Consider the following 15527-nt stretch of genomic DNA (forward strand, 5'->3'; position numbering starts at 1 on the left):
CCCTTGGCCCTCTCGTCCCCTAGCGGCCACACCGTCCGTGAGTCAGCATTCCTGGGTGTTCAGCGGGTGACTGGCGGCGGGGCAATGGGTCTCCTCCGGTTTCCCTGGACTAGAGCCTCGACGTACTCCCATTAGCCATCTTTCTACTTTGCCAGCTCGCCATAAAATCGATACATTTAATTCCCTAATGGCGGTGGCCTATTTAAATTCAGTGAGAGAGAGAGTGAGCGAGAAAGAGAGAGGGAGAAAGGGAGGGAGAGTGAGATTAGGATCTAGCTGGTGTCTGTGACTTGTTATTGAGCCTCGTCCCAGCCCTCGGAGTGTTCTAGAAGCTCTTTGTACCTGTGTGCAGGTATGCACCCCCTGAGGGCGGGCGTGGGCGGAGCTTAAAGGGGTCAGGGGTCACGGAGAGCAAACAAAGTTCAGTTCAGAACCCCCCCCCCCCCTCTCTCCTAATGACTGACAGACATCAAGGGTGACACAGAGCTGACACAACCTCGCCACACACACACACACACACGCCACCTCACCAGACACACACACGCACACACACCACCTCACCCCCCGTTTCTCTCTCTCAGGTGCACCTCAGGCTGACTCCCTTCACTGATGTGGGCCGGTGAGGGGCAAGAGGAGGGGACGGGGGGACGGATGGTGGTTGGAAGACCACCCAGACAAAACGTTCAACTTCCTCTAAAAACAAAACAGAGTGGTGAGAACAGAAAGAGAAAGACACCGACAGAAGGGGGGGGGGGGAGAGAGAGAGAGAGGGATATAAGGAGAGAAAGAAGGAGAGAAAGAGAGAGTGAAAGGGAGAGAAAGAGAGAGTGAAGGGGGAGGGGGAGAGAGAGAGAGAGAGAGAGAGAGAGAGAGAGAGAGAGAGAGAGAGAGAGAGAGAGAGAGAGAGAGAGAGAGAGAGAGAGAGAGAGAGAGAGAGAGAGAGAGAGAGAGAAAGAGAAAGAGAAAGAGAGAAGAGAGAGAGAAAGAGAGAGAGAGAGAGAGAGAGGCACCGGAGGTTCTCCCTCCGGGGTTCTCAGAGGACCAGGTAGACATGCCTCCTCACGCAACCTTTCATCTCAGAGCTACACTCTGAACTGAACACACACAGACCACGTCCAACCCCCCATCACCACACACACACACACACAAACACACACAGTTACACACACACACACACAGTTACACACACACACACACGCCCACACACACATACCCTTCTAAATAGTAACTTACAAACTAATGCAAATACATTGTCTAACACATTGATAGGAAGCTTTTCATAACAATTCTATATTATTTCATTTGATGCGAGCCATACCAATTTTACGGAAAGAATGTATTTGTTCTAAGACTTACATTGGATAAATCTTCATTACAGTTAATGAAGATTGCATAAGAAAGGTGACTGAGTCACCGCTACGACATTCATGCAAACTAAATAATAACCATAACAATAATTTCCTGATGCGGAAATTAATTATAAACCTTTCAAAAGCTCTCAGTCTGAACAGTTTCCAGCTAAACCTGCTTGCCGTTTCCGCTGTCCCTTAAATAACATTTGACAAGACACAGAATCACTCAACAGCTGCATTCACATCTGATGTGTCAAACGTTTTCCTGCCAACACAACGAAGAACCAAGTATTGGGAGTGTGTGCCTGGGTGTGTATAAGTGGTGGGGTGAGCAGTGTGTAGGTCTGTCAATGTAGGTGTGTGTGTGTGTGTGTAGGAGTGGTGGTACAGCCTGTTCTTCCAGCTCATACTATAAACTGTGGAGACACAGCTCTTCATGACAGCTCTCTCACTTCAAAGAGAGACCGCCGCCGCCGTCGTCGCTTCAGAACACACCGTCTCTCCCACGGTGTCAGCCCGTATCACTCCTACCAGCCCACAGCTGCAGCGCCGCCCGGAACGTTCCAGAAGCAGAGGCTTTCACACAGGGGTCTAAACTGGGTGATTACCCAGATGGAAAGCTGAAATGTTTACCCGCGCAGCGATGTCAGATCTGAAAAATCACCTTCCATGACGCCTCACTACTCTGCCTCTGCCTGGCTCACAACCTGAAGAGCCTTCAAACATTCTCCAAGTTGAAATATTGACTTAGATCAAGCACCTTCTAATCCTCGTCATTAGGGCTACCCACGGCATACACACTGGCCTGGAATCCCCTATGGCAGGCAGTGTGTGTGTGTGTGTGTAAGTGCGAGCGTGTGAGTGTGTGTATCCATGTGTATGTGTGGCTGGGTGCTTGTGTGGTCGTGTATACATCTGTGTGTGACCTGGCATGACCTCTCTCTCACACACACACACACACACACACACACACAGAGCCTCATAGCTGAAGGGTGCACCCATGTTGCCAGGATGCCATTACCCCTTGATGACAGGGCATACCAACCCTGACCCCTGGTGGGTACAGAGACACGCAACCAGACAGGGGGGGGGGGGGAGGATGAGGAAGAAGGAGGAGGAGGAGAAGAATATATTCCCAAGAGAATATTCCCCATGGAAGACTGTCCCGCTCAGAAGAAGAACGGCCCTGCCAGAGATTAGGAGAGAGACACCACGCAGCCTTCAGTCACACAACACAGGAGAAAACAGCTGTGTGTGCGCGTGTGTGTGTGTGTGTGTGGGTGTGGGTGTGTGTGGGTGTGTTGGTGTGTGTGGGTGTGGGTGTGTGTGGGTGTGTTGGTGTGTGTGGGTGTGGGTGTGTGTGGGTGTGTTGGTGTGTGTGTGTGGGTGTGTTGGTGTGTGTGGGTGTGGGTGTGTGTGGGTGTGTGTGGGTGTGGGTGTGTTGGTGTGTGTGTGTGTTGGTGTGTGTGTGTGGGTGTGTGTGTGTGTGTGTGTGTGCGTGTGCGGAGGCAAGGAGTGGATTGTCCTCCTCATGTTTTTTCCCCGTCGGTCTCATTGTGGAGGCCTCGCTCGGGGCGATCGTCTCCGTTCTCTCTCCTCCATTCTCCTTCCCCTCGCTTGTCTACAGGGAGAGGTTGAAAGTGGAGCGTGCGTGTCGTGAGGGGCACACAGGATATGGGCGAAGCTCGCAGCCAGTCGGAGGTGGGGCTGGAGGGACAGGGATGAGTTACAGTCAGCCTGGGCTGGGCCGGGCTGGTCGCACCGCAGTAGGCTGGTCTGTCTGGGACAACGGCTGGCCTCCATTCTCCAGAGATCCAGAGTCAGCGAGGCACCCAGGCAAGGTTGGGCTGCATGGGGGGGGGATCTACTCCTCCTCCTCTCCTTTTCCCTGGTCCTCTCATCGAAAGGCTCTCTTCCTCGTCCTCCTTCGCTTCGGGTCGCGGTGGTGAGGATCAGACATCGTGCTCAGAGCCAGACGGACACTTGTGTGAAATAGGTCAGCTGAAGAGTGCGATTGCACACATGCACACGGGATTATGGCCCTCGCAGGAATTCTCCCTCTCTCACACACGCAGACACAGGCACACAGACACACGCACACAGACACACACACAGTCCCGGGGTGTCTCTCCAGCAGACCAGACATTAATGTCCGGGTTAATGGACCTTTAGGCCTTCAGCTTCTGGGCAGAGAAGACTGGGCCCCAGTCACGCAGAGAGAAGTGAGGGAAAGGAGACAGAGCAGGGTGGGCCTCAATACCCCCCCCCCCCCCACAGCCTCGACTGGGCCCTAGTGCTCACAGAGTCCCCCCAGATGTGGAGCGCAGACAGAAGGGAGAGAGCACGGCGACCCAGATCTAGCCCCAGCTCTCCTCCTGAGTCCGGGCCCGGCTCCAGCCCAGGGCCTCCCTGACGGACGGCCGCGACGACACAGCTGGTAGCAGGAGAGATGACCCGAGCAGGGCGGGACGCGAGGACGCGGCGAGCGCCGACACGTACGACCGCAAACGCACGCCGCCTCGCACTCGAAAACACGTCCACACACACACAAGCAGGCGTCGAGGTATACGACGGGACATTGACTCGCTCGGCAATAGGGCCCAGGGAAAGACACACGCACACTGTGAGTGGCAGCTCCTTCAGTACACAGACAGGTCCAGACACAACAGAAGAACCAATTAGATGCATTTTTGCGGCGGAGGGTAGCAGCAGTGGAATGAGCAGTCAACCTCTGAAGCTGTCGATACAGTAGGCTGTGTGTGTGTGTGCATGTGTGTCTTTGTGTGTGTGAGTGTGTGAGTCTGTGGGTGTCTGTGAGTGTGTGTTCTCTTACTCTGACAGGACGGGATGTCACAGTATTTCCAGTAGGTTCCGTCCTCATGGTCGGCTATGTAGCACCAGGGCTGGACATCACCATCAGGATTCCTGGTGGCACGGAGGGAGGGAGGGAAGTAAAGAGAGGTAGGCGAAAAACAAAAAACAAAACATAAAAAGAGAGTTATTCACTGTAACTGTCTACCACAGAGGAGCAGCGGAATACTTGGCAATTCCAGAGGATTCCTGCCCCCAGCCTCCCCTCCACGCTGCCGTGCCAGTTAGCCGCCCTGCCCTGTCCCCCTCTGCTGGGGTAGCTAGCGAAGCAGAGCTACCATGCCTGCTGCCGGTTCAGCTTGGCCACGCTCGCCAACCCTGGGGGCAAACATGGGGCTTTCATGATGGAGCAGGGGAGGAGGGAAGCTCAAGGACCTGTCTTTGTTCTGGCCCAGACAGAGAGCTGGTGGGGGGAGAGGGGGCACTTTTGTCTGGTTCCTCGACCCTCTTTGAAACCCACCCATGATCTGCTAACCCCCCTGACAGCCCCTTTCGCTTTCACTGCTTCAATGAGAGGAGGATGGAGACGGCAGGTAGAAAAGAAGGATGGAGGGAACAGAGAGATAGAGAGAGAGAGAGAGAGAGAGAGAGAGAGAGAGAGAGAGAGAGAGAGAGAGAGAGAGAGAGAGAGAGAGAGAGAGAGAGAGAGAGAGAGAGAGAGAGAGAGAGAGAGAGAGAGAGAGAGAGAGAGAGAGAGGCACCGGAGGTTGGAGGGGTAGAGATGGAGGGGAATGGGATGAAGGTCTAATGAATCCAGGCGGGTGGTGGGTTTCAAAGTGTACTAAGGAGATTGTGAGGAAGAGAAGAACACCGTGATTCAGGCCATTCTCTGGAAGCTTCTCAAGCTCTCCATTATGGCCCTTGACCCAAAGAATCTTTCATCAAAACTTGTTTCTTAGTTTTACTAAGCATACAATATTTCTCAGTACTACTGGACAGTAGTCTTAAAAATCCTACTGAAGTCCAGAAACCTATTTTACTCTCCTCTGCCCTCTTGAAACGTGGACAACCGAAAAAAACAATACCCGTTCAGGATAGTCTTTCACTGTTATCGGCGAATAATTGTTCTCCCTCTTTTGACATTTCTCATTGTGATTTTGTAGAAAAGGCCTCGGGCATGCTGCGATCTCCTTTCGTCTGCCGTGGAGCTTGGAACCTTCTGAGGGGCGTTTCCAGCTCTTTTCTTCTCCTATCAAAAACACTTTCCCGGTTCTCTTCCTCTTTCACACAATAAAAGGGAATTGAGTAAGATGTCGTTTTGGTAACAGTGCTTTTTTTTGCATGAGGAAACTTTAACCTTAGGATGAAAAACAAGTTGACCGGGGAACGAACGTGGGGCTTGTTTTTATCTGTCGGCCAAAAGAGAACAAATTGCTTTTTGAACAACAACCATTAATGACAGCAGGCATTCGTTTGTGCAAAACCTGGATGTCCATGTTATCCCAGCATAATCTGACAATATTCCCCAAAGCTGCTTGTGATGTTACAGAATTCTTGGCTCTCTCAGTCTTCAATTTCCCCATTAGTGATCTCAGATGCTTGGACCTTACCGTATGAATATGATATGACATTACTACTACTAGATGTGTGTTTGATTTGAGATGAAACCTCATCATGTTGCACTGATGTCGACCCCAACGACATGACAGAGAGTCCAGAGGCAGAGGAAGATAAGGAGAGAAGAGACACTGAGAGAGACAAGACGGAAAGACAGAGACAGACGGAGAAAGAGAGAGAACAAGTGAGAGACAGAAAAAGAGAGAGAGAGAGAGAGAGAGAGAGAGAGAGAGAGAGAGAGAGAGAGAGAGAGAGAGAGACTCCTTTCATGTGTTCCAGCATAACCACCAGACCAGCATCCATGGAGGGTAATGGGCAAAGCCACATGAAAGAGAAGCAGACCCATCCCTGCCCCCAGGGGGGGAGAGGGGGGAGCAGAGTGAGACGACCCATCCCACTAACCTGTTAGCACAGAAAATAACTGCTCTCGACTGAACATGGGGCATGCGTGTGAGGGTTTTAAGTGTGCGTGTGTGCGCGCGCGCGTGCGTGATTGGTAGGCGTATCTGCCTGTCCATTTACAACCTTACCTTGGGATCACCTTACACCACCCGCAGTGAGATCACAGACAGACAGACTAGCTGCAATTAGGTTGATGGCCTCTTTGAACAAGACAATTCTCTGGCACCAACCTGCTCCTTGTGTACAGAGAAGCTATGGCCATTTAGCCCCCCCCCCCCCCCTCCCACGCACGCACACACACCAAGCCCCCCAACCCTGCACCCCCCTCCTCCCTCCCCTATTTCAGACAGCATGGCCTCAATCAGGGGAAAGAGGAAAAACAGCTGTTCACAGCTGGATGACGTTCAAAAGTTTTCCTTTGATAATAACTGTTTTCCAAGTGCCCTAATCATAAAATTGATGATAAACTTTCAAATCTTTGGCACGGCGAATCCATAAAACGGTTCTGAATCGTCGACATCAAACCTCAGAGGAACCTGCGGCGTTGAGGGCTCGAAATGCGCCAGGTTTCGCTCCAGAGCGATGCCCGGTTCTGAAGCGGCACTGTTCTCACCGACGCTACAGCAGATGAAAGCTGCACAACTGAGCGTGAGGGAGGGATGTGAGTGGAGGTGGTTGGTAGGTCAAGTACTCACAGACACACACACTCATTCACACACACATACTCAGTCACTCACTCACACACTCACCTACATACACACACAGACATACATTCACACTCACTCACTCACTCACTCACTCACTCACACACTCACTCATTCACTCACACACGAAGGCATGCTAATTGAAACACACAGGGAGGCATTAACCAACCTTTGGTTAAGTGTAAGCAAACAAAGCCGTCATAAAGTGGGGTCTTCTTAACAACAATATTGGGGGATCTCAGTGTAAAAAGGCCTTGTAAAACTATAAATAATAGAAAACCATACCCCGATCTGTCTCTCTCTCTTTCTCTCTCTCCTCTCTCTCTCTCTCTCTCTTTCTTTCTCTCTTTCCTCTCTCTCTCTCTCCTCTCTATCTCTCTCTCTCTTTCCTATCTTTCCCTCCATTCACGGCTTACGACACTGATGCAGCACCTAGGAAGCCCTGTCCAGCGCTACCACGCAGCGATAAATAAGAAGTGGCTGGAAGGCAGAGGAAAAGTTCTGGTATTAAAATTTGAATGAGGACAAGCCCAGGATGTAAATAAGGTGTTTTGCAATCCAAAGCTTGAAAAAATCAAATCAACTACCTCACTGATGAGGTGAAAAGAGTTGTAACGCCACAGCAGGATGTTAAGGAACCTAACATCACCACAAACATACACACTCACACAAACACATACACACACACTCACACACGCACACTTGCTAGCACAGATACAGAAGAAATTGACTTTGAGGGGTAAAAATAAGCGACGTCTTCCCTTTCTCTCCCAACTCACTCCCGTCCCCACCTCCCTCTCTCCCCTCTGCCTCCTCACTCTCTCTCCCCGTCCACCGGCTTCTCTCTCTCTTCACTCTTTCTCTCCCCTCACCCACCTCCCCTCCTCACTGCACTCTTCCAATCTGTCTCCTCTCCCCCACTCTCCACCCCCTCCAACCCCGACCCCCGAACAGTGCTCTATCAGAGGAGTGTGTCAGCCTCTCGTAAATGCCATCGTTCATCTATTCAGAGCATGGAGTAGGCTCTTCAGTACCCTCGGCCATAAAAATAACTGACTGGGACTGAGAGAGAGAGAGAGAGAGAGAGAGAGACAGAGAGAGAGAGAGAGAGAGAGAGAGAGAGAGAGAGAGAGAGAGAGAGAGAGAGAGAGAGAGAGAGAGAGAGAGACAGAGAGAGAGAGAGAGAGAGAGAGAGAGAGAGTGTAAGAGGGAGAGAAAGAGAGAGAGGTAGAGGGAAGAAAAGAGAGAAACCGAGTTAGAGAAACAGAGAGAGAGAGAGAGAACAAGATAGAGAGTTTATTGTGGATTGAGGCTTGACATACCAAACAGAACTGACCAGAAGCTTCCAAAGAGAGTAGCTGTCAGAAGTTCACAACTTACTTTCCTCAAATCTCTGCATAACAGCTTGAGTCCAAACACCAAGTCACACGATTGATATAATACCCTTTAATGTGCTGTGAAGTCCTTCCTCAAAGCCCAAGTCTGAATCCTACCCATAAATCTTCTGGATTCCTGGTCCAACCAAAGCAAAAAACAAATCCGTCCAGAGCCACTTCAAAGCACCATCTCTCCCTGACTTTACGACAATGAACTGGGATCCATTTCATGGGCTTCAGGGAGAAGATACCAATGTCTTCCTACCACGGCTGAGCTTAGGCCACTGTTCAGGAAGTTTCTCAGAAGCAAGATGGACTAAGCTGTAGGAAACATCTGATGGTCCTATCCTGCTGTAGGACTCCTTATCTAAACTCCTTCCTGCCACACAGCAATGTCTTATCTCCTTGTCAACTTCAGAGGGAATGTGTACTGTATCCATCATTTTATCACCTTGTCAATTGATCAACCTTTGACCTTTTAATCTCTTTTCACCTTATAATCCATCTTGTCACTATATCGTCGTACAATCTCCTAAAGTTATCATCATATAATGTCATCCCCCTATGTTCATGTCATCTTTTCACCATCTAACTTTTTGTTTCTTCTGGCACCTCTATAACCCCTTCAATTCTATTCAGGACTTCAATGGCTAAACAAAGGTTAAACATGGATGCAGTATGGATTTGAAGTGTAAGACACTAGTGTCACAACAACACCCCTCCCCTTCCACAACCCCACCCTCACCCCCCACCACCCCTGGCCCCTCAACACCCCCAAACCACGAGGCGTCCCAGAGAAAGGGAGAGGGGGAGAGAGGGAAAGGGGGAGAGAGGGAGAGAGCGGTTCACGGGGGACTTTGCTTGTGCAAACTCTTCAAGCCCCGCTGCCTTCTCGGGATGACAGGGGTGAAAGTTCTGTCGGGCGCCGGCGTTAAATATTCAGGCGTAAATGTCTGAGAGAGTCCTGTCTCTAACGACCCCAGACGAGGTCCCTGTCTACAACAACACTGAGTGGCTTTAAAAAGAGGCCCTGAACCCCAATGTCACACTCGGAAACATTTCACAAAGTGACATGGTACAAAATGAGAAATCCCTGTGCAGTCATTCATACCTCTAAGGAGCCTACTGTAGGAGCATTGTCGTTTAGTTGAGGCTACATCGCAGCTAGCATCATTTGATGATGCTAACATGCTACTTCAGGTCCAGGGTTGGGCTCACCTGCAGTAGTTGTGGCTGCCCAGCCCTCCCTCTCCGTTGGGGTACTTGAGGGTGTTGTAGGGGTGCTGGAAGGTCTCGTTCCAGAACAGGCAGGGCTTGCCTCCCTGGAGGCTGGTCTGCCTCTGACTGCCTCGGTAATCCTCTCCGTTGGCTGTGTAACATTCTGAGGAGAAAGAGGGAGGAGAGAGAGAAAAAAAAGAATGAGAGAGACAAAAAGAGGGGAGAGATGGAAGACAGGAGAAGGGAAAAAGAGGAGAGAGAGAAGAAAAGATAAAAGAAAGGAGAGAGAGGGGAGGAGAAGGGGGGGAAAAAAGACGACAGATAATTAAACAGGAGTTCACAGTCTTGGGTGAAGTCTAAAACGTCTATTTGTATTAAATCAAAAGCTTGGCAAGTTGCGTTTTGCTGTCTGTACCTTGACCTTTATGATGGATACGATGGTGTGAAAGTGCCGGTTTTGTAATTTATTTTAAACAGACAGGGTTAGAATGTGCACAATACACCCTGGACTAACGGCGCTCTCTGATTGGCTGGAGCTGAGCGAGCGGCCAAGTATGTTCAAGTAAGATCGATCACAGTATTGTTTCAATTAATACCCTCTTAAAGTTTCACAAGAGCTGGTGGATGGTACAGCAGACCAGCCCAGGCATGGTTTGGATTTCAGCAGAAGTGTACGACAACCATATGTGGAGAAGAAAGCCCGGTTCTAACTTGTAACTCCACAGCTCAACCAATTAGAAACATATCTCTTTGTTTTGTTTTTTTACCCAGACAAAAGAGAAGCCAAGTAAACAAAGGCATGATGGAAGTCTAATTAGACCTCACTCATGCTGAGACACACATGTACAGATTTCACACACTCCCCCCCCCACCACCACCACCACCACCAAACCACACACACAAATACCCCACACACATGTAGGATATATGCAAATACACACAGAACTCTACCAAGCACTTTGGTCCTGTATCAATCCCTGGCCGATGTCCTTCATGGATTCTTTACAGTCCTTTTTTACATTTTGTATAATAGTTGGGGAATTTTGGGTTTTAATATTAACATTGTTATTGTTGTATAGTGACAGTTTGGGGGAAATGCAGGGAGAGAAAGAGAGAGGGAGAGAGAGGGAGGAAGACAGAGGGAGAGAGAGAGAGAGAGAGAGAGAGAGAGAGAGAGAGAGGGGGGGGGAGAGACAGAGGGAGAGAGAGGAAGACATGCAGCAAAGGGTCTAAACCAGATTCGATCCCAGGCCGCTGAGGTCAGGCCCGTGTGGTATGCGCACCGCAGTCTAACATAAGAAGAGAACAAACTAAGTTCCAGAAAACAACTTTTCAACCATCCACGCACAACTACATACAGGAATATTAAATCACGTATGTTAAAGTGTCCGTTGACGACAATGACCTCATGACTGACATTGCATCATTCCTGTACACTTTCAACCATGTGAAAGCCTATCAGGGACATACAATTGCCATACATTTAGCCCTCTGTTTTGTCTGTCTCTAGGGGGTCTTGTTGCTATGCTCCGGGGCAGGAGATGACCATTCCTTTTCATCATCTCTAACCGTCGCAGTCAAGAATGACTTCATGCATTGCAACGTGACAGCTATTATTACCTTGGAGACTATGGTTTTCTGGTCCAAAAGATACAACCATTTTCCACTCCACTCCTACCCTTTCATCTCCTCCTCCCCTCTCCTCCCCTCTCCTTTCCTTCCCTCTCCTCCCCTCTCCTCCCCTCTCCTCCCCTCTCCTCCCTCTTCCTTACCCGTCCTCTGGTCTCCAGACAGTCCTATAGCAGTCAGACCTGGAAGGAACACGCAGGATGGCTACAGCTGGAGTCCACACCTGCTTCGTAAGAGGCCTTGCCAGTGCCTGGGCCCAGGGTTAAACACGTTAACACCAGCTTGATTATGAGCGAGCAGGGATGACAGGCTGGTGACGCCAGCCCCTGCTGTTGCGCCTCCGAAACCCCGTCTTCTGCCAAGAGTCGCCGGAACAAGGACAGGGGAAACACTGCGGTACCCTGGCGAAACCTCCAACAGTAGTAGGAAACCTTTCAAGTGTTTCTCTCGTGACACAAGCGGTTTTTAGTATACCTCCCCCCCCCCACACACACACACTTTTTCCCCCATCCTTCTCTCTGTCCCCCCCGCCCCCACACACACACACACACACACACTCTCCGCCCACCCCCACCTTCTCTGGTAGCATCTCCGTATTGAGTACAGCACAGCCTTGTTTGAATTCAAGTTGTTTGGACGGTATTGTGCGGTGGGCCCTGTCCACAATCCATCACAGCGCTGACAGGAGACAAATTAGAGAGGTGTCTAATGATGTTGTCTTTCCGCTGTCAGGAGTCTCCCCTCCTGTCTCCAGTCCCCTCTTGGCTCTCCTGCCTCTTTTGTACATTAACATTTAGTCTTTCAGCAGACGCTCTTATCCAGAGAGACTTACAGTAAGTACAGGGACATTCCCAAGTCCCAAGTAGGGTGAAGTGCCTTGCCCAAGGACACAACGTCAATTTTGAACGGCAACCTTTTGATTACCAGCCCAATTCCCTCACTGCTCAGCCACCTGACTCCCCTACATAGAAACGACTTGAGCTGTTGTGCGAGGAAGTCTGACGTGCGCGTGGTTGGGATGGGGGAACCAAAAAGAAAGGGAACAGAAGTGACTTAGCAAATGTTTCCTCTTCCTTATGGGGAAACACATTTTCAACCTCCGGAGGCCAGCAGGGGTGGGGGTGAAAGGGCCTGATTCCTGCCAGAGCCGGGGGGCTTGATGTGGGCTGCAGTCTCAGCTTGCCTGTGGTGGCAGTGGGAAGTCGTGGCTGTGCTGGGTCTCTAAGATAAGTGAAGCCATCATAAAGATGAATGAAGCGTTTAAAGAGGCTTGCGGGGTGCCACACGGCCTCCAAATAAAGCCTCCGGGAGGCCGGGGCAGGGCCGGGATCCCACCTCGCGCAGGAGAGGACGATCTGCACTCTGATTGGGCCGTGACGGGCTCGGAGACGCCCTTTTCCCCTCCGTGTGGACACATGACCCCTCCACCCACGTCACATGGTGGAGGTCTTTCTTGTGGTGTGATTACAGGCCATGATGGGAAACAGAACCACGACCGCATGAAGAAGGAGAGAGAGAGAGAGAGAGAGAGAGAGAGAGAGAGAGAGAGAGAGAGAGAGAGAGAGAGAGAGAGAAAGAGAGAGAGAGAGAGAAAATAGAGAGAGAGAGAGAGAGAGAGAGAGAGAGACAGAGAGAGAGAGAGAGAGAGAGAGAGAGAGAGAGAAAGAGAGCGAGAGAGAGAGAAAATAGAGAGAGAGAGAGAGAGAGAGAGAGAGAGAGAGACAGAGAGAGAGAGAGAGAGAGAGAGAGAGAGAGAGAGAGAGAGAGAGAGAGAGAGAGAGAGAGAGAGAGAGAGAGAGAATGAATGAATGAAAGAGTGAGTGAAAAAGTGAGAGAGTGTGAATGAAAAGGAAAGATAAAGAGAGAGAAAACAAGAGTAGCGGGGGGCGGTGGAGGGGGTGGATGGGACAGCCTATAAAATCCGCGAAACATCCACAAATAGAAAGAGTCGGGAAAGAAGGGAGTAGTCGCCTGAGGGAGGACCGTCGCTCTCGGGATCCCACACCACGAGAAACAAGAGAGCCCTTTAAAGGGAAGAGCTGGATCCCTCAAAGTCGGGTTAATCACCCTATTATTACATTTGTCAGGATTTGCAGGCTGATTGCTTCCATATTGCGAGTTTAGACACTGGCGGGTGGTGTACAGGGTGGTGGCGGTGGGGGTTGGTGGGGGGGACATTGAGAACGGTGTGGTCATGTGATTCCTCTAGAGCACAAACAAGCAGAACAAAACAAAACACAAAGTGGGGAAGCCAGGTCCCTGATTGGCCACTTGTCACTCCACTGTTCCTCTTTCCTTGGCTTTGCTTGGAGGGATGATGAAGCAGGGCAATAATTACATATGGCTGGCGGCTAATTTAAAGAGCTGCCCTCCATCTTTATGGCGTCTTTGAAGCAGTGGGCATCGTTTTCAGCAGAGTTTTGTTAAACAACAGCGTTACCTCAATATATCATAACATTGGGTCATACTTGCTTGGGTCAAGAGAAAACGCACGCTAGCTAGCTCTAGCGTGCTAACTATAATCTACAGTAGAAATGCTATCTGGTTGTTGTGTGCTCAAATTTTCGACATCAGCCAAGAAGTGTTTCACTTCACACAGACAGGCAGACCGTGAACAACTATGAGCCGTTCTCTCCCATGGACAACATTACATCCGTGTAGAAGCCTCTGCTAGCATGTTTAGCTCAACCACAGCGTGACTGAGATCTGCTAGCCATTACTGTTGTGGTGCTCATTAAGGCCATGGTCGACAGCAGTGCCAGATCCAGAACCCAGACTCGGGGCAGCAGGGATGGTGGTTGGGGGGAGGTGGGGGTCGGGAGAAGAAGACCCAGCTGGGAGGGGAAAAAGGAGGTCTGGTTCTTGTCCATCCCCACAGAACCCATTTGCACATCAAACCCCTGACTTCAGCGGTATGGAGAGAACGATCAAACAGACACAAGTGTAGTTGGGGGCGTGGTGAAAAGCCCGGGGGGGGGGGGGGGGGGGGGGGGGGAGGGAGGGGGAGGGAGGGAGGGATTACAGATTTTCACAGAGCATAGCATTATCGCGTTTTATAGAGGAGCAGCAACTGATCTGATTAGGGGGTGTCAGAGCGTAGGCTAACTGGGGTGAAGTGTGGCTGGCTGTAGCTACAGACCACTTTCTCGGTTGCACAGCGCCGTCGCAGCACCAGGGCCAGTGAACTAGCTCTGCAGAGAACAGAGTCAGTCCCAGGCAAGTGAGACATGCAGCCGATGAACAGCACCCTGGTCAAACCATGGCGTTAAAACAAGGGTTTGACCCCCTTCGTCAAACCCTCGGCCAGTGCTCTCCTAGGGGACTGCAGCTGTGGGGCTATTGTCGTTACGGACCTCGCCGCCCTCAAGAAGATGTCGTAAAAACCTTCTTTTAAGATCCCAAAATAGCCGTCTCGCCATCTGGACTCAAGTACTCCCCCCTCCAACCCCCCACCCCCGGAGCCCCCCCCACCCCCTGTTCGCCACAACGCCAGTCGTTTACCTTCATCCCGACTCGCATGACCCTTGTCACTACCCTAACCCCGGGGCAGTCACCTTTCTGCAGGGGTTCAGTGTCACCTACAACACGTGTCTGCCTTTCTCTCCAGCGCCTCCTCCCCCCCAGACACCCCGCCTTCCCCAGCCCCAGCCTCGACCACCACCACCACCCCTCCCGAATGCCCGTAATGGAAAGAAACCACTGTGGTCCGCCTGCCAGAGTTAGTGGTGGGCCGAGCGCGCTGCCAAGAAATCCCCCCTTTTGAAGTTCCACAAAACGAAAAAAGATCGGCAGAAAACGTTAGCCCTAAGCTGCTATTTGGTCTCCAATTAAAGTGCTGAGTCCTGATTGATGTCAGACAATCCATCAGAGAATATATCAAAGGGAGATACTGTGTCTACCTCCAGAGGAACTCTGCCACTGGGGCTGGGGGGGGGGGGGGGCTGTGCAACAGAACACAGGGCAGGTAGAGCCTGTGCAGGCAGCCATGAACGAACGAATGAATGATCGTCTTCTCTGGCAGTGAAGCAGAGAAGTGAAGCGTGGCATTTACACACTGACCGCTGCCCGCGGAACGAGAAGACACAAGGACAGAGACGACACTGCTGCCGTCGACACGTACAGTACACAACACGTGCTCGCACACACACACACGCAGAAACACGCACGGCAACGCACAAAGACGGAGCCACACACACAGAAACAGACGGGCACACACAACACACAGAAAGCCAGAAACACACACAGAAAGACACAAAGACAGAAACGCACGCAAACACACACAGAAACGCAGACACGCACACGTCTCAATGCAGACCCGGTGCCAGCTATGACACCAGGGGGGCCGGTGTCACATTCAATTATGTCCCCCTGGGACTTCCTTTTCTGTTTCCTCCTGAGTCATCTAGCCTTCTGCTGGG

The 15527-nt window shown here is 51.0% G+C and overlaps 1 protein-coding gene across 1 annotated transcript in view; it reads right to left on the reverse strand.

The window, feature by feature from the left end:
- kremen1 (kringle containing transmembrane protein 1) overlaps nt 1–15527 on the reverse strand; it is a 39741-nt gene that overhangs the window by 11343 nt on the left and 12871 nt on the right. The window contains exons 2-3 of the mRNA XM_084694930.1: nt 9481–9643; nt 4186–4277 (exon numbers count right to left, since the gene is read on the reverse strand). Of these exons, the coding sequence (XP_084551056.1) occupies nt 4186–4277; nt 9481–9643 (255 nt within the window). The remainder of the gene's footprint in view (nt 1–4185; nt 4278–9480; nt 9644–15527) is intronic.

The sequence above is a fragment of the Hypomesus nipponensis genome, chromosome 28 (genome assembly GCF_054491055.1).
Source record: "Hypomesus nipponensis isolate SF chromosome 28, ASM5449105v1, whole genome shotgun sequence".
NCBI lineage: Eukaryota > Metazoa > Chordata > Actinopteri > Osmeriformes > Osmeridae > Hypomesus > Hypomesus nipponensis.